This window comes from Polypterus senegalus, chromosome 7 (genome assembly GCF_016835505.1).
Source record: "Polypterus senegalus isolate Bchr_013 chromosome 7, ASM1683550v1, whole genome shotgun sequence".
Lineage (NCBI taxonomy): Eukaryota > Metazoa > Chordata > Cladistia > Polypteriformes > Polypteridae > Polypterus > Polypterus senegalus.
In genome coordinates, this window is record NC_053160.1 from 169,319,737 (window position 1) to 169,347,156 (window position 27,420).

General features: G+C 40.8%; 1 protein-coding gene across 2 annotated transcripts in view; it reads right to left on the reverse strand.

The window, feature by feature from the left end:
* si:dkey-88l16.3 (low-density lipoprotein receptor-related protein 2) overlaps nt 1-27,420 on the reverse strand; it is a 117,579-nt gene that overhangs the window by 77,254 nt on the left and 12,905 nt on the right. Inside the window, exons 5-13 of one of the 2 annotated variants that reach the window (XM_039759604.1) lie at nt 25,562-25,787; nt 25,032-25,157; nt 17,498-17,716; nt 13,759-14,067; nt 11,586-11,801; nt 11,231-11,395; nt 6,052-6,264; nt 3,653-3,814; nt 3,055-3,264 (exon numbers count right to left, since the gene is read on the reverse strand). In XM_039759604.1, the coding sequence (XP_039615538.1) occupies nt 3,055-3,264; nt 3,653-3,814; nt 6,052-6,264; nt 11,231-11,395; nt 11,586-11,801; nt 13,759-14,067; nt 17,498-17,716; nt 25,032-25,157; nt 25,562-25,787 (1,846 nt within the window). Of the gene's footprint in view, nt 1-3,054; nt 3,265-3,652; nt 3,815-6,051; nt 6,265-11,230; nt 11,396-11,585; nt 11,802-13,758; nt 14,068-17,497; nt 17,717-25,031; nt 25,158-25,279; nt 25,320-25,561; nt 25,788-27,420 lie in introns of those variants that run through there. The other variant, XM_039759605.1, reaches the window with a different exon arrangement.

The following is a 27,420-nucleotide window of genomic DNA, read 5'->3' on the forward strand; positions in this document are numbered from 1 at the left end:
GCAATCACCCTTCATTTTCCAGATAGGGACGACAAGTCCTGTTTTCTAGTCAGTTGGGATGATGCCAGTCTCCCAAATGAAAACAAAGATTGCTTACGATGCCAGGAGGACAGCCTTACCACCAGCCTGGAGAAGTTTACCCTGGATACCACAGATCCCTGCAGCCTTCCCCCCCCTCAGCTGGTTCACCACCTGTGCAATGAGTGTGGGTGGTTCACAGCTAATTGGAGGATCAGCCCCAAGAACTGTGGACCCAGAGATATCGAACGTCCTAGCCAGAGGATCAGCTTTGAACATCTGCTTAAAGTAGCCAGCAGCAGTGTCATCCGTAAGGACAATTCCATCAGCCACCCTGACTGACTCTCCGAGGAACAGATTCAGATGTGCATAATGCTTTGATTCCTCTGTAAGCAGGACGTGGGTCGCTAGACCACAGATAATGTGTCACTTGCTCACAAATTCCTCTAACAAATGCCTCTATCTTCCCTCAGAGCCCTCGTAGTCATCCTTCTCAGCTCCCGGTACAGACCAGAGTTGCCATTGAGCCGTGCGCTGCGACTCCTCTCTAATGGCGCTTTTCCACTGCATAGTACGGCACGACACGGTTCAGTTCAGCTCACTTTTGGGGCGTTTTCCACTGGGAACAGTACCTGGTCCTTTTTTTAGTACCACCTCAGCCGAGGTTCCAAGCGCGCCGAACCGTTACCAAAGCGTCACGTGTAAACTCTGCTGGTCACTTATTGGCCGGAGAAAATCGTCATTACTGCGTCACTGGCTATTCTTTTCTTTAAAGGTACACACACGCGGAAGTTTGTGTCCCGTCTCTCCATCGCTGGACGCAGCTTGTTGCATAAGTGGATGAATGTTTCTTCAGACATTCGAAAGTTCTCCAGCCACTGAGTGTTTGTAAAACCGGGAACAATCACATCCCACCACTCTGAAGCACGGTTAAAATGTCCAAACAGATTGTCTGTTGCGCCGACTTTTTTGCAAAATGTGGAAGATCTGTAATATACAGAATCAGCATTTTAATGTTACATTGGCAGTTAAGTTCATTTTATGCTTTGGAACAGTGATAAAAGTTAGCTAGTGACGTGCTTTTTTTAGATGCTTACCCTTGCGTGTCGTCGAGCTAAAGTGTTGTCGTTGTCTGTGTGTTGTTGTAAAAGTTCAACGGTGTCACGGCAGTAGAGGCGGCGCAACTATAACGACACGTGAATAATCCCGCCCACTCTAAAGCGGTACTAAACTGCAGTCGAAATGCAAACCGAGCCGAACTGAGCCAAACTAAGGTGAGCTGTACTGAACCGTGCTGTGCCGTACTATGCAGTGGAAAAGCGCCATAAGATATCCAGGGTGCCCTGCGAGATGAAACATCTCCTTCTGGGAACACTGGTAACACCAACACAACCCTTAGCAACCTTCAGGGTCTTGTCGTGGAAGGTCTCCCACATCACATTAGGATTGGCAGTCATACCCAAATCTGAAAGTTCCTCACACAAACTGCGTGCAAACTCATTAGAAACAGCCTGGTCTTGGAGTCTGGCCAAGTCCAGGCTCATTTTCCTAGTAGGTGGTAAACTAATGGACCTAAGCTGGACCCTAAGAGTAGCAACAAGAAGTCTGTGGTCAGAATTCACAAAATTGGCACTTCTGCAGACCCTGCAGTTTTGCAAGAGCCTCAAGCATCTGCCCACAAGGATGTGATCGATCTCTTTCACCGCACCACCAGTATTGGAGTACCAAGTCCAACGATGCGGTTCAGGGCGCTGGAACCAGGATCCAGCGATTCGCAGCCCCTGACCTTTTGCAAAGTCAAGGAACATGGAGCCACTTTCACCACGGTCACCAGGCCCATGGGGACCAAGACAATCCTCATAGCCAGCCCTGTCAGTGCCAGTGGTTGCATTGAAGTCAGCCATGACCAGAGGAATGGTTACCTCATGGGCACCCATCAACCACCGAGCAAAGCTGCGAATAAAGTGTTTCATCCTCACCGAGACATCACTCACCGCGGTCAGAGCATACACTGAAACAGACAAGGCACCCAGAGAGTGGCATAATCAGAGTCCCATAATACGCTCGTTGAAAGGAGTGATATCGGACACCATCGGAAGAAGCCAATCCGCTACAGCAACAGCTAATCCCGAGTATGACAGCCATGAGACCGACAAGACCAATAAAAGGTGTAACCACCTACAGAGATCTGGCCATTCCTCGGTCTGCGCATCTCAGAGATTGCCGCCACCGAAATGCAGAGTTTACGCAGCTCCTCCAACAACAGCAGAGGAAGATGATGCTCTTGCCGGAGAGAAGACATTCGATGCACCCACCTATATGGGCCGCCTCAAATTGGGACCCCAGTGCTGCCGTGCAACAGGCAATGCCTCAGCACCACACCAGTTCTGATCCTCAACAGACCCAAACCTGTGGGCTCTCCAACGGTTTCGACTCTCCTGGGGATTGGACTCCTGAGGGCTTTCCTTCATCCCCTTCATGATGTGAGCAGCCTTCCTTTGGGCGGCTGCAGCAGAGCTACTCCCACGGAGAGTAAAAAGGAGTCATTTAATGGTCTGGAATCCCTACAGATTTTATTTTTTTCTCCAGCTGTTTGGAGTTTTTTTTTTTTTTTTTTTCTGCCCACCCTGACCATTGGACCTTACTCTTATTCTATGTTAATTAATGTTGACTTATTTTCTTACTGTGTCTTATTTTTCTATTCTTCATTATGTAAAGCACTTTGAGCTACTTTTTGTATGAAAATGTGCTATATAAATAAATGTTGTTGTTGTCTTTCTGTAGTCTCAGAGCGCTTTTTTTTTTTTGGTGGCTGGAGTTGCCAGTCCTGCCACTATCCCCCATGATTTCCCTGCAAGTTGGAGGATCGCTTGCAGGGCCGGATAGAGTTTAACATCATACCCAGGACAAGGACACAGACACCACTGCAAAGACAGGAAAGAGTCTGAGCTAACAAGTGTAATCCACTCAAGACACCAAATCTACTCTCCTCCCTCCATCTCCACAAGGAAACTCCAAGCAATGTACAACACTTACTGCAGTTCTCTTCATCTGACCCATCAACGCAGTCTTCTTTACCATCACATTGCATATGAGAAGGCAAGCACCTTCCATTGTGGCAGACAAAAGCACATTCTGTTGGCCGTCGACATTTTGCTTCATCAGACTGGTCCTCACACTGTGGAATGCCGTCACAGACTTGCCCAGGTTTCAGACACTTGCTTCCATTCAAACACTGGAAGTACCCTGGGGAGCAAAGAAAGCAGCCGTCAGGCTTGCAGGTGAAGTGGTCCCAGTAAGAGTAGTAACTGAAAAACCCCTTAAACTAAAAGTCCTTTAGATTGATATTTCATATTAGCTTTTTAGAAAGGACGAGAAGAAGTGCAACTTTTAATATAACCATTTTGCAGAAAGTTAAAAACAAAGACAAATGTGACATTTTAATAATGCACTTGTTGTAGCTCAAACACTAAGTCACAATCTTGCATTTTCATCAATTTTTTTAAAAGACCGTTAGCTTTTTGGTATTCAACAGTTCGCAATAATGCTCTCTGGTCATCACTTAGATAACAAGGTAGATAGGTTGCAAAGTAATGTCAACACTATAATCCTACTCATGGTAACAAGCGATTACCTGGTTTTCTACAGTCCATCCGGCAGTTTTCTTCATCAGATCCATCTTTACAGTCAAGATCTCCATCACACAAGAGGGTAAAGAAAATGCAATCACTGCCATCCAGACAAGACACAGACGTTCTTGGACAGGCACGAGCAGGAAGGCTAGGAATGCTATTTTCTGCAATGAAGTGGCAGGCAAACGAAAAATTGTAAAAATTAATAATTTTGCAAAAAATTTCTCAAAGAATGACAGCACAAAATGGTGAAGAACATGTGCTATGATTTAAAAAAAAAAAAAGCGCTTTCCCTCACCCAATTCAAATATATGAACATAAACCCAAGGACTAACTGATCAGTTTATATTGCTCTTGAAGTCGGAGGATGCTCTAGTGAAAGAACTCTCATCAGGCAAAGAGTCAACTGCAGCACATTGCTGCCTGGAGAGTCATTTCTCCGACCACCTTTGTCTTTGTTGTGTTTCGCAGAGGGTGATCACTGATTGACTGGTAAGCAATGCCTGCTTTAGTCTTTAAAATATTGTGCCTAAAATACTAGGATCTATAGAATCACTTCCATGTTGCATGCATTTGTTGCGTGTAAATGTTAGCCGTATGGATTGACTTTTTTAAAATTATCCAACATATGTTGTCAGAATGAAGTGTCCATCCATCCATCCATTTTCTAACCCGCTGAATCCGAATACAGGGTCACGGGGTCTGCCGGAGCCAATCCCAGCCAACACAGGGCACAAGGCAGGAACCAATCCTGGGCAGGGTGCCAACCCACTGCAGGACACACACAAACACACGCACACACCAAGCACACACGAGGGCCAATTTAGAATCGCCAATCCACCTAACCTGCATGTCTTTGGATTGTGGGAGGAAACCGGAGCCGGAGGAAACCCACGCAGACACGGGAGAACATGCAAACTCCATGCAGGAGGGAAGCGAACCCAAGTCTCCTAACTGCGAGGCAGCAGTGCTACCACTGTGCCACCGTGTCAGAATGAAGTGTCCTCAATGGCTATTTTCTTGCACAGAAATATAAATTAGGCAACTCAGGTAAGTAGTGTGATTGTTTTCATTCAAGTGAGAGACAACAGTGTTATTGTACTATACTGTGCAAAAGAGTAGTTACATTCTTGTACTTTTGATAGGTCGCTCTTACCATCCACAAATCTCCCCAAGAGTGCTAATGTCGTCATTTTATAGCTGCTCCCCAAGGTCAAATGCTCTTTTGGCAAAAAATGGAAAGGGTAGTGACCTTGCTTGAACACAGTACGTTGTGGAGGGGACAGTAAACATTTTTGAAACTTTAGGCACTGTATTAAAATTAAGATGCTATCTCCCATATTTACAGATTTGTGCTCAGATGGTCTGAATTGTTAATTAACTCTGCACACAAAAGAGCACTGAGAAGGTGGGAAGGTTATTTTCTTTATGCTATCTACCAGAAAGCCGATTGTGTACATTTTAGACAGAAGTATCTCTAGTTCCCTTGGGGGAAAAAAAGATACAAGAGAAATGACCATTGACAAGATTAAGTATTTTGAACATACTTTCCCAATCAAAATTTTAGGCAGAGCTATCCATCACCAGAATTGCCATCAAATTACAGAATCTGTGTGTAACATCGTGGTCTGGAACCCCACATTCGCTTTTTGACATAAAGGACAGCTGTTTTGAAAGAGATGGAGAGAGACTTGCCATTTTAATCAGACAGACTTAAGATCTGGACACTGAAGATGCCATCCACACATCTGCCGAATCTAGATGTCCAACAAGCCAACTCCTTCTCCAATACAAAGGTTACCTTTCTTTACAGAAAGTTGAGTCAAGAGTGTTTTATTAGGGCTTTACTATAATTGACTAATTTATTTTGCTCTCGTTATTGTTCTATTATTAATTAACACCAATTTGCTTTTAAGTTTCTCTACTCTGCTGTACATTTTTAAAAGGATTAAGTGATAAAGTAAATACAGGGCACCTGATGTGGGGAGATTGCTACTTTGACTTCTCCATGGGGTAAGCAGGTTGAGGGGAGCGGTTCCCAACAGAGGACCACACAGGAGTTACACATCATTGGTTAGCACATGGTGTATCAGCTTCCATGTGTCCAGGTTATTCTTGGAGATGAAGGTGTCCATGTTTAGGACTAGGTAACATCCAGGGACACCATGAGCATGTGTCAGCCTTTATTTGTAAAGGTTAGTGACCAAGTTACATCCGAGTACATTTAGGTGTTGCTCATACCAAGAGTATACAGTCTATGTGTAGAGCTGAGGAGCGATAAGCATGAATTATGAGCGATAGTGTCTGTGTGCCTGACCATGGGTATTAGTAGGCCAAGACAAACTTGGAGTTCCAATCATCCTACAACAACAGTGTAATTGGTACTTAGGCATACACTTACCACAGTCTCTCTCGTCGGTTAGGTCAAGGCAGTTTTGCACCCCATCACATCTGACATTAAGAGGAAAGCACTTCTCATTATCACAGGTGAAGTCACATTCCTGTATCCCTTTATTGCAGTTGGCCTCATCTGAACCATCAGAACACTGGGCATTTCCATCACAGACCATTGCAGGGTCTATACATTTCTTTCTATCCAGACACTGGAAGTTCCCTGCATAAGGAACAAAGCTTATTGCTCTTTATCCAAAAATAGAGTGTGCGCTACTACAGTTTCTACCCCATCCAAGTAAATAAATAAAGATTAGAGTATTGCAACATTTCATTTAGAGGTGAAGAGACTCATTTTAGATGGTGGTAATTGCGCCATCTAGTGCCCATTTAATAGACATTTCACTACACTTAACTCTATAGCTTAAAAGCCAGGGTTTGACAGTCCTGAAGACCCCGAAACATTATACTAGACTACAAGATGAGAAATTATTAGACCATTTATCATGCAGTATCTGGTGGACCCCTCTTGTGAGGGACTAGGCACCCATTTGCACAGCTACAAATCAAAACAGCATCAGTAAATAGAATTCCACAATGGAGTTTAATCCAAGGGTGTGCAATTTTCTGGTGGCAGGCTGAATAGTTACGGACTCGTATAACAGGACAAATCTAGTAGTGTCACAGGCATGTGTTAATGACAGAATTTCAAAAATAGTTTCTCCAAAAAATGGTATATTTATAAAACTTATCAAAAGCAATTAAGCTTCAAACATTAGTGCTCCTTTTAGGAATCTCGTCCTAAATGGCATATAATGGAGACATATGCATTGCATGGTGCACTGCAAACATTAATGTGAAGGTCAATGTTAATTAAATTTCAACTCATCTTTGACGGGTTATACAGCACAGCTACTTACAAAAAAGTAGTCACTTGGTACTTTGTTCTTTTAATAATCCTTCTGAAGGTGTTTCATGGTGGAATAAACAAAACAGGTCTACTAGCATACAGTGATGTGAAAAACTATTTGCCCCCTTCCTGATTTCTTATTCTTTTGCATGTTTGTCACACAAAATGTTTCTGATCATCAAACACATTTAACCATTAGCAAATATAACACAAGTAAACACAAAATGCAGTTTTTAAATGATGTTTTTTATTATTTAGGGAGAAAAAAAATCCAAACCTACATGGCCCTGTGTGAAAAAGTAATTGCCCACCTTGTTAAAAAATAACCTAACTGTGGTGTATCACACCTGAGTTCAATTTCCGTAGCCACCCCAGGCCTGATTACTGCCACACCTGTTTCCATCAAGAAATCACTTAAATAGGAGCTGCCTGACACAGAGAAGTAGACCAAAAGCACCTCAAAAGCTAGACATCATGCCAAGATCCAAAGAAATTCAGGAACAAATGAGAACAGAAGTAATTGAGATCTATCAGTCTGGTAAAGGTTATAAAGCCATTTCTAAAGCTTTGGGACTCCAGTGAACCACAGTGAGAGCCATTATCCACAAATGGCAAAAACATGGAACAGTGGTGAACCTTCCCAGGAGTGGCCGGCCGACCAAAACTACCCCAAGAGCGCAGAGACGACTCATCCGAGAGGTTACAAAAGACCCCAGGACAACGTCTAAAGAACTGCAGGCCTCACTTGCCTCAATTAAGGTCAGTGTTCACGACTCCACCATAAGAAAGACTGGGCAAAAACGGCCTGCATGGCAGATTTCCAAGACGCAAACCACTGTTAAGCAAAAAGAACATTAGGGCTCGTCTCAGTTTTGCTAAGAAACATCTCAATGATTGCCAAGACTTTTGGGAAAATACCTTGTGGACTGATGAGACAAAAGTTGAACTTTTGGAAGGCAAATGTCCCGTTACATCTGGCGTAAAAGGAACACAGCATTTCAGAAAAGAACATCATACCAACAGTAAAATATGGTGGTGGTAGTGTGATGGTCTGGGGTTGTTTTTCTGCTTCAGGACCTGGAAGGCTTGCTGTGATAGATGGAACCATGAATTCTACTGTCTACCAAAAATCCTGAAGGAGAATGTCCGGCCATCTGTTCGTCAACTCAAGCTGAAGCGATCTTGGGTGCTGCAACAGGACAATGACCCAAAACACACCAGCAAATCCACCTCTGAATGGCTGAAGAAAAACAAAATGAAGACTTTGGAGTGGCCTAGTCAAAGTCCTGACCTGAATCCAATTGAGATGCTATGGCATGACCTTAAAAAGGCGGTTCATGCTAGAAAACCCTCAAATAAAGCTGAATTACAACAATTCTGCAAAGATGAGTGGGCCAAAATTCTTCCAGAGCGCTGTAAAAGACTCATTGCAAGTTATCGCAAACGCTTGATTGCAGTTATTGCTGCTAAGGGTGGCCCAACCAGTTATTAGGTTCAGAGGGCAATTAATTTTTTCACACAGGGCCATGTAGGTTTGGATTTTTTTTTTTCTCCCTAAATAATAAAAACCATAATTTAAAAACTGCATTTTGTGTTTACTTGTGTTGTATTTGACTAATGGTTAAATGTGTTTGATGATCAGAAACATTGTGTGACAAACATGCAAAAGAATAAGAAATCAGGAAGGGGGCAAATAGTTTTTCACACCACTGTATAGTGGAGAGTTGAGGAGAGTAAACATCTGAGTAATGATCTGGTCAAATCTGTCACGCTGCTCAGAGATGACTCCCATATTATGTGGACGCGGGGAATCCAAATTGGAGGATAGAAAATGGATTTTTAAAGACATGTGGCACCCAAAGTGCTAAGTAGGAAAAGCTCTTTTCAAAGTATTCCACCTTTGTTTTTCTAGAACAGCATGGAATATACTGTACTTTCAAATGCCTCCCAAGGGTGTGTGTTTTGTTTTTTTTTTTAATTTCTCACAGCTTGGATTAAGTTTGCATCCTTGAAAAGCTTCCAGATGAGTCTAAAGAAAAACACCTTACTTTATTTTCATTTCATTAATGCAAGGAAACTTGTCCCTGAAGATTTTGAACCCTTTTACATGTTACCTGGTCAAGACAGTGAATTGATCAAACCTGCCTTGTACATTTCTGTTAATTTAAAAAAACAAAAAAACCCATTTAACACAAATCTGATCAGGACAATAAAATGACTCCTTCTGAATACAATTCCTGGATATTTTGAAGGAATAAGAAAACAAAAAAGGTACACATTGACGGAAAAAAGCAAATAATGGTTTTTGGGTGGTTTCCTCCTCAACTAACATTAAGAATGAGGAACACTATTTTTTAAAATATAATTCATATAATATTCTAAGCATGAAAAATTTTTGTCATAAAACATGACTTATTAAAAAAAGTTTTCAAAATGGCATTTTCACTGAATCCAAATGTTTCTGGTACAGAAATTCCAGTTTTAGAAATAGATTCAGCACACTCAAGCCTATGAAGTACACCACTTTTGAGCAGGATGATTTTGCTAGAGAAAAATGTTAATGTTTGAAAGAAGCTGTACCAAAATTGAAATTCTCACCTGGAAAACCTAAACGGCCTTCCTCTGAGTGATGAAGTATTTTAACACATACAAAATGCCCACAGGCATGGGTGGGATGGTGCTGTGATTATACTCCTCACCTCAAACACACAGGTTAAAGTACAAGAATAATTTTATTGGACAATCTGCTACTTGAAGACCTTTCTCTATTCTAACTACTGTGAGAACCCGGGTCTGAACACCACCAGACTGAGGCCACATCTTTATAAAGATCACACGTTTATTCACAAATAAACACAGCCCCGCACAACACACAGTGCTTCCAGCACTAATCATTCCTAATCCGGGCCTTTCTCACTGTCCGTGGGCTGCCTTTCCTCTCTCCACGGGAGCTTCGTCCCGCTCCCGACTAGCTCCCAGACTGTAGGAAGGCGGCCCCTTTTAAGTTCACCTGGACGTGTTCCAGGTGCTAGATGTTCTTCTTGGCAGCACTTCCTGGTGTGGCGGAAATGCTGCTCTTGCACCCGGAAGCACCCCTGGCGTCCCTGGAAAGCTCTTCCTCCATCTTCCAGGCTGTGGCGGAAGTGAATGTTTCCCGGGCTCGGAGGGCCCCCTGGCGGAGGCCATGGGTCCCAATGTGCTTGAACCTCCTTGGCTCCTCTCCCGTGGTCCTCTCCAGATCCAGGGAGGTTGCCCCCTCATGGCCTGGAGGACGTACAAGCCACCTCCTGGTCCTCCCAGGCGTCCCGGCTGGGTCTGTCCCCTAGCCTCCTGTGACACTGCCCCATCGCCAGCGAAGACCTGTCGGGTGGAGTGGCCTGTCCCTTTTTGGCAGATTTCCCATGAAGCAGGTCCTACTGCTAATCCAGGGTTTGGTCCTGCAAACCAACCAGCAGAAACAGGGGTGGAGACGCTTCCTGGACACCACTATCTGGCGTCGTCCTGTGCCATGCATAGACAGTACTCCCCCCTCCGACCAGCACAGCGGAACTCGCCTCTTCGGCACCCTCTCTGCGAGTTCCGTGCCCCCATTGTTGGGACATCCGACAGGACCGCTCACACTCTCGGCTTCCCCGCTGACTTTGGGGCTTCCCTCTGCACCTGCAGAGGGCTGCCCGGCTCCATACATGAGCTCAACCAACTCATCTTAACACTTGACAAGGGCCAGAATATTAGTTTTTTTACGGTCTGCTCGCACCTATTCCACAGGTTGTAGATTGCCCACCCCTCGTTTAATCCTTTCACTACCTGCTCCAAGTTTAAATTGATCAATAAGGCCAATGTTTCAATCCAGCACCATTCTATTTGTATATTGGAATGAGAACAGTGAAATATGTCAGCAAGACTGGTATAAAGAAGCTGCACCAGGAGGGTGGGCACTTGTATTCATGAACAATCACTAGGGTTCTTCTGGAGAGGTAGGGCACAAAGCAGGGTGTACTGTAGGAAGTTTTGAAAGAGTTTAGAAGACCCAGAGATGGAGACTGATCAGGAGGAGAGCCAGTATGGTCACATTACAGGGACACTGCAGGTAGTGCTCACCTGGGGTCCTAACTAGAGCAGCGAGTGGGAACAAGGCTGCAAGTGAAGTAAAATGCCATCGGGCTTCTCTGAAAGGTCCAGTGTTGCATCCTTTATTGGTGCTTGTCACAACATAAATCTACCATCATGTCTTCCACACTATCTTCAGCAATCAAGTTAAAAATAAAATCTACTGTACCGGGTTGGTTACAGCCTTCGCTGCAGTTTCTCTCATCTGATCCATCTTTGCAGTCTTTTTCCCCATCACATAAATGGTCATTTGGAATACATTTACTTCCATCCCGGCAAGACACAAAAGTCCTTGGACAAACCTTAGCAACAGAGCTCAAAGTCTGACCATCAGCTGTGAAACAAAATACACCATAATTAAATGCAAAATAATATTTAAACTTAAAAGTTCATACATAGGATTGCAATAATATAAGGAAAGGTGCACTGAACGAGAATGAACTGTTGAACAGCCATTATAATGTTTACATCATGATTTTAGAAGCAAGCCTGCCGGACAGTGCAGTTCTTTCAGTTACACTTACTTTGCTCAGAGTCCTTCATCATCACTGCTTTAGCATTCAGCTGCTCCACCTCAATGGCAGACACACTTCTTGTCTGCCTGCTGTTCCAAAGAACGAGACCTCTGCCTTGTAGAGATAACAGGTAGGGGTCATATGCAGCTACCAGAGACTCCACTGAACTCCAACTCCCATTTAAGAAGGTCACCTCATTTCTAGGTATACTCAGGCTTATCATTCCTTGGAAAAGAAAAATGGAAAAATACAACACAACACCATTTCATTCACTAGGGGCTCATGCCAAAAAACTACTAAATATAAAGATTAAAAAAAAAATAAAAAAAATAACACAAGGGGACAGATGTCCACAAAGTCTTTCAGCTCTGTGAATCGGCTGCATCAGACTTTTGCTATGGATAGTAAATGAGGAGTAGAGGAGATGGAAAAACCACAGAAATGTTTAGGATACAACGCAAATACGTTTTAAAATACAATGAAGTATTGTACTATTCAGAAAACCTCCATATAAAACAGAAACTTTAGCAGAGGCCATTATCCAAAGCAACTTACAAAGCAAGTTATAACACATACAAGAATGACTAAGTGCCAGCATCAAAAGCAACAGAGAACAAGATAAAAAGCTTTTCATAAGCTAATATTCTACTATGCTGACAGTCTGTCAATTGTGTTCAGTAAAATAAAATGTAATAAGTGAAAAGTAAGCACTATTTAGGAAAAATTATTCACATGATTGGAGTACACGCTTGTTATTCCAAGTAATGGCAGAACATAACCACTGAACAGAAGTGCAGAAGGAAAAGGAGAATTAGCTGAATATGTCCAGTTTCCCCAAAGCATCCGCTACATGTGGACAAGCAAGAAACATACATCCTTACCTTGGGTACCAAGAATCTGTGTGCAAATGTATTCTACTCAGAGTACTTTTGCTATTACAATCAGTAAAGTGAAGCCTTTGCTACTGAATGTGTAAACTTCAAAATAAGCTTTAGGGCTTTTTCATCCCCACATTGGGATGCCGACATCTATTGCTCCATTATAAAATGCAAGGGGGGGATAATTATGTTTTATTAAATTTATAAAATATACTTCACTCCAGAAAGCAATTTCATGTGGTAAATAAATATATGCCATGTTTGGGAAGAAGAGTTTGGGGACGGAGGGTCGCCATATCCTTTAAACATTCACAATTAATCAGGGCAGCATGGAGGCACAGTAGTAGTGCTGCTGCCCCGCAGTAAGGAGACAAGAGTTCATGTCCTGGGTCCTCCCTGTTTGGAGTTTGCATGTCCTCCCCATGTTTGTGCGGGTTTCCTCCGGGTGCATCAGTTTCCTCCCACAGTCCAAAAGACATGCAGGTAAGGTGAATTGTCGATCCTAAATTTGGACCCTAGTGGGAGTGCATGCCCTGCAATGGACTGGCACCTTATCCAGGGCTTGTGCCCTGTCTTGCGCCCTATGCTATCTGGGATAAGCTCCAGCAGACCCCTTTGACCCTGTGGAGGACAAGGCAGGTTAGAAAATGACCGACTGACTGTTACGCATCTTGACCAGAAAGCCAATGCACTCAGATTCAAAAGGCACATCATTCTCATGCCTTTCATTTACAGTCATGTGGATCCTGAATAACCCAACAGCAACAAATAGGACACTGATATGCAAGTGCATCAATTGTGCTGTGAAGGGGTAATGGCATATTTCACCCTCATTGAAAGTAATACACATTCACAAAACCAAGATGATACATAATTGTCAAATGATTTTCCAAGACAAAGACACATGACCTGCATAAACTTTCCAAATGTAACATATTTTCTCTGTCCCACTTAATCCAACCCAATTGTCATACATAATTGAGTGGGGGGATTGATGTATCAAAGCCTATTATGGCTGGACTAGGTACAACACAGGAAACTACTTTGGGCAATGCACCATTCCATCACAGGGCCCACTTGCACTCACATTACACATGGACCAATTTGAAATCTCCAGTTAACTTAACCAGAACATTTTTTTTCAGCTGTGGAAGAAAAACCTCAAACATTGGAAAATAAATCCCAACATGGTGAATGGCCAGAAGCTGGATCCATTAAAACAGAATCACTAACCAGTATCCATCAGAAAACTTCAGCATGCCAGAGAAAATATTACCCTGTATCATACATAAGTCAAAACATACCTGCATTTTGATCATTCCAAATTAAGCGGTTTGATTTTATATCCAGAACCAGATGGCCAAGCTCTGCTTCTGAAGCATCTAATAGTTCCCACACTCCCCAATCCGTTAAATTCATCCTCAAGATTCGTCTGTCTTCGATCCAAAATAAAGACCCTCTCATCCAGTCAAGGTGAAGTTCTGTAATCACTCTTGTGGTATCATAAAGAGTTTTAGGCAAATGACTGTTGACTTCATTCATCCCAATTAGATGGCCACTGCAGGACAGCCAGTACACACTTCCTGCTTCTTGATCAACTCTCAGGAAGCACACTGAAAAATGAACGCTCACATTAGAACTCCTGCAAGTACTAAGGCAATATGCTCTTGAAAACATGCATCAATCCTGGACAATGTGAATGAGCAAATTCAATATGGAAATGATATGCCAGTACAAACACCAAAACAATGTAGAAAACCTCAAAATGAGCAATACTTGAATAAAACCTAAAAGATTAAAACTTAATACTATACAGTTTATAATTTGATTAGCCTCAATTGCTCACCTGCAGTCAAACAACTAAATTAAATGTGGAGCGACTTGAGATGGAAGATCACAAACTGGTTTAAAATACAATTGTAAATTAAAAATACAGTGGGGTATCGATTGTTCAAAAAAAATAAAAAAGAATAGAATTCTTCCATCCAGTGTTATGGTAATCAAAATCTGTTCATAAGTAATATGCAGATGAGAAATTAACAGTATTAAGGATTATGCAAATACAATTTCTGAAACATTTGTTTGTTACATTCTTTTGCTGCCATTTCAGCTTGCTGTAAATTTGTAATATCTAGCATAGTCATAATTAAATGAAAATTGAGATTTGAATGATGTGTCATTTAAAGGGTAATTGGTGACTTCATGAAAGCAGCAGCTTTCTGAACATAAACCATTCTAACTCCCCAAAAAGAATTGATGTGCTTTGGGTCATCCGTTACAAGGAGAGTCATCCAGAGTGGGCGTGAGGCGGTATAAAATTGTCAGAAGCATTGTATTAGTTTGTGTAAACTTCAAATATGAAAGACAGGGATAGGAAACAATACAATCAGGAAAAAAAAATAGTCTTGAAGAAGCAGAGTTGAGAAGGCAGTTTACAGCCTAATTACCAGTATACCCTTTATGTGTCTGAAAGTGGAGAAGCTGCTTACATACCAGAACAAAGCAACTAGACTGGTGGTTGGGGCATACCAGTGTTGTCTCATCGGTAAATGCTGCATCCCTACACTGGTCCAGGTGGTCTGTCAGGGGCTACAGAGCCATAAGAGGAGGCATGCATGCTACAGGCCGCCTGTCTCTTTCTGCCATTTTCCATCTTGAGGAGAGGCCAGCTCTCAATCTATCAAGAGACCATATACTGAAGAAGAAATGCTGCCGGACCAAAGATCAATCAACATAAGGCAGAGGCCCACCTGGTAATTAAGTATATTAGATGCTTAACAAGAATCAGGTTGCATTAGCATTTTGCCACATTGATTGTACTCTGCTATTTTGGGCACATTAAAATGGTCGAATAAATGTGTCACTTTCTCTCCTGCCTGTTCTGGGACTGTAACTGAAAGGGGGTAGTGGTGAACTAAAATAGCAGTCAACCACGACAGTGTGGTAACAGTGGGAGACTTGGCACATTCTGTTACGGTCTGTGTAAAAGATAAAAGGTAAAATATGGTTATGGCCCTACCATAAGCCAGTAAGCTAGACTGAATGTTCAAAGATACTGTAGACATTATAGAACTTGGCATTTGACAAAGATAGGCACCAGCTTTCACAAACTTAAGTGGGCTAAGAAACGGATGGTTTTCAAAAAGGAAGATTTGGGGGAAAATATTCAGGAAACAAAAATCCAGCTGAAAACCTTGACTTTAAGGAGTCGGCATCAGTTATGATGAAAGGTCAACAGATTAACAAGGTTTTCACTCTTTAGAAGCAATACATAGGAAAATCAATACAACAGTTACAACATGCTTTCATGAATGCTAGAACAATAATGGAATTCTGGCTTCCAAATATTTGCAAGTGCATCTTGTCAAAGATTAATCTTCTCCAAGGTTAGCTACTGCCTTGCACCCAGAGATGCCAAGATAAGCACCAGCATCCTGTGCCCTTAAACTGAATAAGTGGGCTAGAAAATGGTCAGCCAAATAAGAATTGGTTTTCTACAGTCTGCAAACAGTCAGTCCCATGGGCAACTCCCTGAAAAGATACTCGGGATGATGCAATGATATGCTTTGTACTGTTAATCCCAAATAACTCAACAGTATTCTGCGTCCATCTAGTGGATGAAACAACATCTTGCTCAAATATATAAACACACACACACACACACACAATATACATTCACTGGTCACTTTATTAGCTACACATGTTCAACTGCTTGTTAATGCAAATGTCTAATCAGCCAATCACATGGCAGCCACTCAATGCATTTAGGCCTGAAGACATTGTCAAAACGACCTGCTGAAGTTCATACCGAGAACCAGAATGGGGAAGAAAGGTGATTTAGCTGACTTTGAACGTGTCAGGATTGTTGGTGCAATGTATCTATATACATTTTGGAACAACAATTACAGTTGAGTGCTTAACCACAGCATTACATTGTGTTACACAGTAAATACAATGTAATAAAACCTAGTTACTCTGTAATTATACAGGTAATTACATGGTAAGAAGATCTTAATTATGGACCCCTAATCTAAAGTGACATTGAAAACTGTTTTTGGCTCATTTTTCTGGGGATAAATAATGCTAAAGAAGTTAAATCAAGGCTATACATTGCAGTCCCATCACTGCTTGGGAAAGGGTGAATAAGCTGCCTTAGCAGAATACACTCATAACTAGAAATGCTGCTGCTAAAATTCTTTTAATTGCCAGATCCTTACTTTATATCAATTGGAGCATAAAAGGTTAATGTTTAATGACTAGAAGGCAGCGACTGCATAGCAAGCTGTCATGTAACTTCATTGAAAGTGGTTTATGGTAATCAATGGGATGTTCAGAATTTAAACCTCACAATTTAACAAATCATTGAACTTAAAATTTAACAATGAACTCAATGTTTTAAAGCAATAGCGCCTCCTGGACTGAAATAAGACTTGCTTCAATTTTCACTTAGTTACAAATCAACACTTTGCTTTTATTTCTCATTTTGAAATTGTTTATGTTGACTTTACAAAGTTTTAAGAGTGTTTATTAAGTGGTGAACTACTATGTAGGGTAGGGCATTGTGTTAAGGTGGGCCACCCTGATTTAAACAGTAAACACCACTTGGGTGAAGCTGGCAGAAGTTACCAGGCACATTTTGTTTCATACTTTGCAAGTACTAGAGTTCAGATATGCCTTGGTCATTAACAGCATATTGTGATGGTGTACTATATGTTCTTACAGGCTTCTTCAGGTTGACACAAGAGACATGATATCCTATTGAGTGCTCCTGTGAAATTCACAATTATGAATTATAAGAAATGTAATGTGCTACCGATTCTGTGTACTGAGACTAAGAAACCCCTTTGTCTTTACCCAGAGGTTGTTACCAGCACCATAAATGAAAGGAAAAAATCCTCACAAGTCCAGCAATTACAGCAATGGACGGGTGCATCAAAGGGTCATGTCAGAGTGAACTCCATTATACTCTGGCCATTTTGTACACTACCCAAAAATCTATGAACAAAATATTCAGAGTCTCATGTCCCCCAGAGACTGTCTCACCTGGTACAGGGGTGTGAATCAGTTCTGACTGATTCTGCTGGGGTTTCAACTTCTTCAGCTGGCCTGTAGCATTAACCCAGTAGATCCAGTTCCTTTTCCAGTCAAAGTCAAATGAGGTGATGGCTTCAGGTAAATCAAGGACTTTGACCTTTTTAACACCCGTTACATCGAACTCTAGCTTATGTAAATGATTTACTATTGCATACAGGACTACCAGATCTAAAAATGAAAAAGCATCAGGTAAAACATTTAATGCATTAATGATTTTAAAAAATAAAAAAAAATAAAAAGATCACTAATTGCTTAAGAATATCACTGAAAAGGAAAGCAGAAAATATTAATGGACCAAGAGAAAAGGACAGACTTAGCAACAATGCTTCACCACATCATCCAGCTACTATGATGGATCTTCTATCAGAACATCTGAGACTTAATGTATAATGCCGTGTAGAATTCACACAAAAACCATTGTGTATGGACAAAACTGGAAATGTGCGTACACACAAAAAAAAAATCCAGATTCTTACAACTATGTGTACTGTACGCCAAGTTCCACATATTTCCCCTTTATAAACTCCAATAAACGTGAAATTTAACACACGTGCATGTGCCAACAGTGCCATCCCAGCTCCTCCCAAAATTGTGCATATTTGAATATGCAAATCAATATAAATAATCCCTGCCATTCAGTGTTTTGTTAAGACAATGTCAAAAGCATGTGGAAAGAATTTCAGTGAAAAACACGTGGAAAAGAATTTTAACGAATAAAAGTGGAGGCAAGGAAAAACGTACTATTTGTTAGCTTAAGCAGTGGTATAAGCAAAAAATGGAAACTGATGGAGGAATACGTGTTGCAGAACCTCGAAAGTTCAAGCTCAGAAAGTCATAGTGCCTGAAATAAGCGGTCAGATATTAAAGTTGACGTGAAAAGGCAAGTTACAGCCCACTATGTTAATTTTGTTTCAGACAATATTACAAAAGCTGACCCCCCCCCATGCCAAGGACATGACTACAGGTGGTGATGGTGCTGCTGTGCTCACACACCTCCGCCTTGTATACTGTTGGGTGACCATCTGGCTGTGTGCTGACAGACACTTTTCTGGAGTTACAAAATGCAGTAGTGGAGGCTGTAAGAGATGTGGCCAATGAACTAAGGAATATAAGGGCTATACTATGTGATATTGATCACAAATTAAACAAATTAGTTAAAAAATACATTTTTGCATCGGATTTCGTGTTTTTACATTCTGCTAATTACACACAGTTTTAATGCTGCCCAATTTGGCTGCTCATTCTGTGGGTCAGATTCATCATACCGCATCTCTCCAGATATGGGCAAGTCTCAAATGTGTGCCATATTATGAAGCACGCTACATGTTTGCACAATGCAACACTTTCTGTGGACTATAGAGTAGCACATTAGAGTGGAAATACCTTCGATTTACATAAGCAAATATATGCCTTTATAGAGTAGCGTCAGTGCAGAGCGCCATACAGTAACTGATATATTGTCTGCTCTTTACATGTCTCTTTGAGGTGACTTACTATACCAAAAGAGACTGCTTTGCCTTTTGCCATACTACATGGAAAAGCACATGTGACTGTGCAGAGTTGCCATTTATATTGGCTCTCCTGCTATAGATGATGCAATGCCAGCTCATTCTTTTGGTGATTCATCCCTGGTTAATGTAACTTGTCCAATGCCATTGCAATAACAATGTGTGTGTAGTTCTCCGCTCCAATTACATTTGGAAAACTGGACGTTGCCGTGAATTGCACTTTCATGTTTGCCGGTTGAACCACAGTGTAAGGAATGACAAGCAGATGCCACCATGCTATACAGCGGACACGGTGTGATATTTGTGAAATTTCTGATAGGTCAGCAAGTTCATGTTGAAAAGTTCCTGTAGCTAAAAACCTGACTGAACAGAACTTTCAAACCTCAAAGTTAGCCTTTGTAAAGTCGGCACCAGTTCAGCACACAGCTCTAAGAGAATAGCTCTTGGAAACAAGGTTATTATCCTTCTATATAAAAGCGGTCAGGATTGTCCTTCCGTCCTGTGAGTGCTACGCAGGCGCGGAGTTTCACACACGCCCCGTCCATTTTGCAGTGCACGATGGGATTTGTAGTTTCGTTTTTCCAGGTAAAAGATGATTTTCTACTCCAGACTGTGCGATATCTTCTTCTTCTTTCTTACTATATAAAAGCAGTCGGGATTGTCCGTCCGTCCCGCGAGTGGAAAGCGTAGCGGTATTCCGCTTATCACAGACTTACTACTTGCAGTACGAAGCGACATGATGTGAGCAGAGTTCTGGTGCTCCCATCGTTCCCTTGTTTTTGTGCGTGATGTGCTGGAAAAATAGACAAAATTATGACTCTGGAAATAATGTTGGAGTACAAATGCCTCACCGCGTAGTAAATATCAGGGGTGTTCAAAAGGGTAACCTTAATATAGAAAAAAAGTTTACATTTCATCACAAAAATAACAGAAACTACGAGTATTAAAGTAATACCGCTCAAATGCAATATAACCAAATTAATGAGTTTGTATAAAATATCAAATTGATCTACATATTGAAGTGCCTTAAGTGGTCAACTTAAAAGTCGGTCGCCTTAAAAGGCGGGTCAGCCTAGTAGTTAAAGGAAGCTTCAGTTTTGATTTTAGTTATTAAAAAAATCAACATTTTCATAAACTGAAATAAAATTAGAAACAAAATGAAAAACTAAACGAATTAACTAATTTTTGTTTTTGAATGAATATTCTTGCTGTTAGTCTTTAACCCTTTGTAACTTAACTCTAACACCAACAGTCAGCACACATTTGTTCAGCACAAGTTAATAATAATAAAACTGAAACTAATAGAAATAATTTTTGTGAAATAAAAACTAAATGAAAACTAAAAATACACAAGGAAGGAAAACTAAAACTAAACTGAATTTCCAAGTAATTTGAGAAAAAAAAAAATATATAGAAATAAAAACTAATATAAAAAGGCAAAACTAATAATCTTGCTTGGACATCGAAAGTGACTTAGAAGCTAGATGTTCATCTATAAATAAGCACTCTTTTCTAATTCTTCCATTTGCAATGTCATCTAACAGTGCTAAAGCACCTATAGTAGTTGGAATAGTTTGGCCATTCTGTGCAACATTATATTGTTACAGAATGATTACAATTAAGTGAATTTGTAAATGATATGCAATTAACTTCCATATATTTGATAAAGCCCATGTCCTGGATGTGAATAAGAAAACGGAAACAACCCAGAAAGAGTAGCACTGCTTTGATGCTGGGCGTCGCCCATTTGCAAAATTGAGCAGAATAGTGCCTATGTATGGTATGGGGCTGCTGTGAAAATGTGTGTTTAAGTCAAGTTTAGTTTTTATACTGTACATCTCAAAGTGAATATGAAAATAGATGTATGCAAAATGTGTGTGCATACGCACCATTTATACATGAAGCCCCTGGTCTGGGCTTTGGCATTGGCACATGTCACTCTATGCTGGCTCCCTCTAACAGCATACAATGTAAGGGAGCATCAACAGTCTGAACACAGTAGTCACTGGGTCTGCACGTACAATATGTCTATGGAGACACTAATGAAGGTTTTGCCTCTTCCAGTAAAGTCTTCTAGTGAATGACTCCTGGTGATTCCATCTGTGAGTGCCATCAAACTTCAATAAAATGTAGTAGAATGGATGTAGTCTGAGGCAGCTCAACATTGTGCCACCTTACTCACGTGCAGAGAGATGGTAATGCTAAAATTGCTTCTTGAACTTCATGTAATCATCTGGAGTGGACATTTGCAATAAAATGTCACGTTACCTTTACAAAAAATTCAAGAAAAAAAATAAACTTAAAACATTCTCAAAATAGCTGAATTCACTGGCATGGGGAGCCAGGGGCTATTCCTGGCAGCATCAGGTACCTGAAAAGCTATCCATATGAGTGGGCCCAGCTAAGGGTGCCAGCTGAATCTCCACTAAACATGAACATCTTTGGGATGGGAGGGGAAAATGTCAGCAGACACGGGGAGAAAACACAAACTTCAGAGAACAGAACTGAACACGATTTGAACCCAAGATACTGGATCCATGAGCTGCATTATCAAATGTGCCATCACAACATGCTTATAGGTCAAAAGATGATCTTTCATGATGCAATTGGAAAAACCAAATTGAGATTGAATGACCAGATAGCAAAATATAAAATACAACTAAATACTTTTCTAATTGATATTGTACCTAAGCAAAGAGTAACTAGTGCATTGTTTATTTTGGCTTACAGCTCTTCACTGTGATGGTCCATTTTGTACCGTTATCCTGTAACACTTGTTTTAAAACAGTCCCCAAGCTGTTGTTTACTCAATTATCCTGCCTTTACTTGCCAAAGTTAATTAAAGGCTTGTTAAACTGATTTTGAATTGTTTGGAACTTAGATATTCCCTTCAATGCCTCCAAGGATGGAGTCAAAATTTGTCCATTTCTTCTCCAGATGTCCTCTCTCATACACTTCAATGTCTTTTGCTCTGTAAAGTGACTAGAATTAAGATGTGAAAAGTGGCTTAAACACAGAATGGCTAGAATTATCGACATGTACTGCTTACATCCAGGTGTGTTGAACCATTCCCTGGTATTGGCAGTTTGAGGATTTGTATGTCGAGCATAATCTATAATGACTACTGTCATCTCATCTGTAGGGATGAATCCTGTCAGGGCTTTTGTGCCACCAAAGAAGATTTGGCTCACTACACTGTAAAGGGAAAACACTTAACTAAACATTACATTCAACTTTGAGCGTCCCAAAGGCCCCTTAAAATGGGGGTGGGTGGGAGGCAGCTTGTTCCAGCAGCTGGGAGCTACACAAACAAAAAAACTCCATCCACAGTAGCATTTTCATAGTTTACGACTGTATTTTCATGCACACTAGAATGACCAAAAATACAAAGAACAATGACATTGACTCACAGGGCATGACTCCATTGGCAGAAAAATCCTTGATGGGATGGCAACAGCACCAGCCACGGAATTTATAAGGAAACTGTAGCAACTGCTAAGTTAATCTTTTTCACATGCATGCAACATTTAAACTACCCATAACACAATTTAGATGCATACAGGCAAGACAGACAACACAAAGGTAAGCTACTCCTCTAGGGCTATAATGTTGAAATATTTTCTCTTTCATGAAGGGTGACCAATCATGAAATCAAATGTTATAATGAGTAGAATCCAATCAGGACAGGGCTACATAAGCACAAACTTTGTGTACCCCCAATCCACAACTCTCCAGACCCACAAATGCCAAGCCAGAATTTCCAAAAGCATACAGGCCTTCAGTTTTCATGTCTTTATCATGGTGTTATGACCCCAAAGCTGGTGTGTATGTGAGGCAAAAACAGACTATTGTTTGTGTTTTGAAATGAAAATGTAGTAATGGAGATGTAGCTTAAAAGTTTGTGTTACGGATTCAAATCACAGCCTAGGCACTATATGGTGGTTGTCTGTTCTACATAAAAAGAATTTCTCCAGGTACTCTGGTCCTCCTTCCATATGCCAAAGCCATTAGGCTATTTGGCAACCTCATGCCTGCCTAATAGGAGTAACGCTGCATGTGTTTATATGCCAAAGATTGGACTGTGCTAGAGAAAGCCAAGAGTGGCCATCTTCATCCTGCAAACTCTGGTCTGAATATGGGTTTGGGGAAGAGGGGAGGGGGGAAAAAAAAATAGATGCTTTAATAAGTAACCATTTAAATATTTAAGTGCCAAAAAACCCAAAAAGGGTCCAGAAAGCCTCTTCATCTAAATGGACAGTTCTGTTCAACTCCTTTGAGAACTGAAACATCCCAGTACCTTATTAAATAAGAATGGACACATGGAAAATACACGTACAGAAACTCAGCTAAAGTAATGGAATGACCGACGACAGGAGAAAAAACTTTCGAGTAAAACCTGTTGCATATGGGGTCTGCCAGCACAGAATTTGAGAATTTAAGACACCCAAGTACCTCGGATCATATTTTGTTTCTTTGACCAAACTGCCACAGCTCAGCTACTGGCTTCTTTCCAAAGCTCCTCAAATTCCTCTCCAAGCAGCAGCTCATTTCTGCTTCACTCACTCATCACAACACTTGCTAAAGATGAGTAGACAGGTGTTATACTTGGTCTGGCAATCAATATACAAGTAGGAGGTCATAAGATGGTAACAGCGATAGAATGGGTAGATGGGGGTAGCAGTCATCAGCAGTAAGGCATTTGGACTGCCAGCCAAAGTGTCACTTCAGTCTACCACAGAATCAAAGACCCAGAGCTGCATTAGCTTCAGTTATTGTAAATATAGGAGATATGGACGCCATTCTGTGGACTGGTAACTAGAAAGTCGTGAGACAACTGTTATCTACTGGCCAAGGACCAGACCGTTAAGCGCAAAGATGCCAATTTAGAAATCCGCATGGACTCGCCTTGACCCTTAGTACAAAAGCTACCAGGACAAAAGAAATAAGAATTGTGCAAACAGTTCTTTGCAATTTCCATGGGATAAACATTTCAGTAAAATAAAAAGTAAACTTGAGCAGTAGGTCCACATATTAATATCCGCAGAGTCTTACACTTCACTGAACTGGTATAACACATAATAGATGGCCCTGGGAATGTACACATCTGATTTCCTCCATCATTCTTGTGCTTTAATAGTTATTACATATCCTCTTAGCGGACACATTTATCCAAGGTGACTTAACAGATCACGGTAGATGGCAATAGTCGACGGATATTTGTAAAATTTGGAGCACAGACAGGTTGAGGCAGTGTTTCCCAAACTCAGTCCTGTGGCCCCCCTGTGGCTGCAGGTTTTTGTTCCAACCAGCTTCTGTTTTTAATTGGACTCCTGGGCTAATTAAGTGATGTGTTATATTTAAAGGAACTCCGGTCAGCACCCTCAGGAAATGCAAAGGGGGTGCTACACAGGTATAAAACTAATTATCTGTGAAGACTAACATTTTCAAAACCTATTTCCTATAGACATCCAAGTGGACCAAAGTTGGCCTGCAGGTATGGTAAGTGTTGCTTTAGAATTTTTCTAAAAAAAAAATTCTACACTTCTGTTTACTGCTTGAGGATTTTTAGCAACAACATTATAACATAAAAAAGTTGTGAGAACAGGCCATTCATCACATCAAAGCCCTACTCTCCATCTCACTGCTTGGTAGTTAATTCCACATGTTTGTGTTTCTAACAGAAACAAACATTTGTACAAAATATGACCTGAACTTAACATGAAGTTGGCATTAGTATTCACAAACCACTAAGAACAATCAAAACAACATTTCAACAGCATATTTTCATACAAAGATACAGCTCTTTACAGTGCTTTACAGAATGTCAATGAATTAGCTACATGCAAAGAGAAACAAATTAAATTAAGAATAATGAATAAATAGTGTACAAAATATAAATAATTTACATTTACATAAAGATGTATAATTAGGAGAAATATTCTTTCTATATTTCAAGGACTCAAAGGATGACTTACTTTCACATTTACCAGAAGAGCGGAGAATCATCCCATCTGGACATGCACATATGTATCCAGGCACCCTGCGAGGGGATGGCAAGCAAACATGGCTGCAGGCAGCATTAGCACACGGAGAGGCAGAGGCTGAAAATGAAACCAGCAAGAAATCTCATGTTAAATTAAAATCCAGTCAGCTGTTCAGCACAAATGCCGTACGTCACAAGGAACTTTACACAGCAAAAATGTTTCATAAACAATACAAAAACCTGACTGCAGAGTTACAAGAAACATCTTGATTGTACATAGATGAACCGAATAGTTCCCTGCTTGGTTAATGCTTTCCAGTTTAGAAGCCACATCGTAAGAGATTTACCATTCTGTATATATTTAAGGGCACTTTCAGAATTTCATATGCTATTCTTATTTTGGCCTTTGGCTGTCAAGTTTCCACATTTACCCAGCTTGCTTAATTGTTCCACTAATCACTCATCCTTGACGGAAATGCCATTTCTCACTAGACGGTCTACATTCCACTCCGTATCACTTACCATTTGTCTGCTGAAGAGGATGAAAAATTGCCAGTAAGGAACTGGAGGACTGCATCAGGGCTGTGCTTTGCTGTGGAGAGTTGCGGGAAGTCTGCCACAACTGTTTTCCATCAGACCAGTAGAACCACTCTTCAAATAAGGCAAATCCCAGCACTTCTGTGCCCCTTGGGAAAGCACCCAAGATGGAGAAGCGTCCACCACCATCAAGGAATATGGTTTCAATAGACTAAAAGTAAAAAGATAGAAAGAATGATAGCTAAATTAAGCTTCTTGCTGTTAACTAGCTTTTATTGGGCTGTGAATTCTATCAAACAGTTAACCCAAATTGTTCCTTAAGATTATAGCCATTATATTCCAATGTACAGTGTTAAGCCTGAATAACACAGTACAAGATCATGCTTCCATCTAATGGATTAAACAACATCATACTGCACAAATAATTTCTATTTGTTCTGCCACTCTGTGGTAACTTAGTGAGTGGGGCTAAGCCTTCAACCAAAACACAAAGCAGTAAAGCCAGTTTTAGAACTGAACTATTAGCTGAATCAAGGACTACTGCAGACCATGAAAATCGTTAATCAGAAACTGACAAATAGTAAAAACTGATGCATATAGCACTGTATGATTGAAATATCAAGATATGCCTAGTGAATTCTGTCACATTAAGAAGGATCACCATATGGTAAGTAGGTGCGGGGCAAAAAAGGCAAAATGACTCCAATCAAGTGGAAAGATTTTAGCCCCCCTAAGCAACGTTTCATTGACAGTTGCTACATTATAATGTCAGGAAAAATATGGCAGTCATGAAGCCTTGTGCTGTTGTAGTCTACAATAAATGCTGTGCTCATCGTGCAGATCGGACACTGACATGTTACCTCACCTGAACAAACAAAAAGTGCTAAAAAAAAAACAACATGTTTTTATTGTCTTGATTTCAACATTAGGCTGCAAGTTGTTAACAGACATGTACTAAATCGACATCAATACAGCAGTGGACACTAGACAAACCTTTTCTATGGTATTTATGTTGACATTGTGATATGCACACTTTTGTTACATGTAATTATTTTTTCCTGCTGAACAATGCAACACTTTCCATAAGCTCACTATTAAACAGTTATTTCACCTTGACCCTAAACTTTGATCTTGTCCTCTATATTACAATATGTACTAAAACAGAAAAGATCAAGCAAAGATCTGGCATGCCGTTTTCATAACATTTATAAAATTCTTGCCAAATTCTAAACTATTCTTGAAACATTCCTCAGACAGAATTCAAATCCCCCCCACCCCTAAGATTACAAGAAATGAGTCAACTCATTTGTTGTTCTGGATATGTTGATTGTAAACTGTGCCTGATGTACAATTTTTTACCTAAATTATGGTATGCCTACATACCATAGTGCATCCCAGTTCAAACATTTACAATGGGTTAATTGTAAGTGGCCAGTTATGATATTTGGATTACAAAGGCCATCAGAAGCATCTCTCTCTTCTATGCCATAGGTATTAGGAGATCTCCTATGATCAGACATGCAGGGAGAGCCTTGTACTGCAAGGAGACCACTTCCTGGTGATGTCAGCAGAGTCATCTCTTTCACTCAGACCACCCCCATCCCTTGTCTTTTGTGCAGCACTGCCACTGCACTCAATTCATAGTGCAAATCCTGCCAACTACGCCAAGAATTAGATCAAGTCACACCATAACCAATCCCAGTTTGGACGTTTGCACTGTGGTAACTGCCGGAGTTCTGGATAACAAAAGCCCTCCCTTTTCTATGATGTTATCAGTTAACAGGGGTGCAAGTACTGCCAGTGTTTGAAATGTTTTGAGGTTTTGTATTCTTGTAACATTTAAA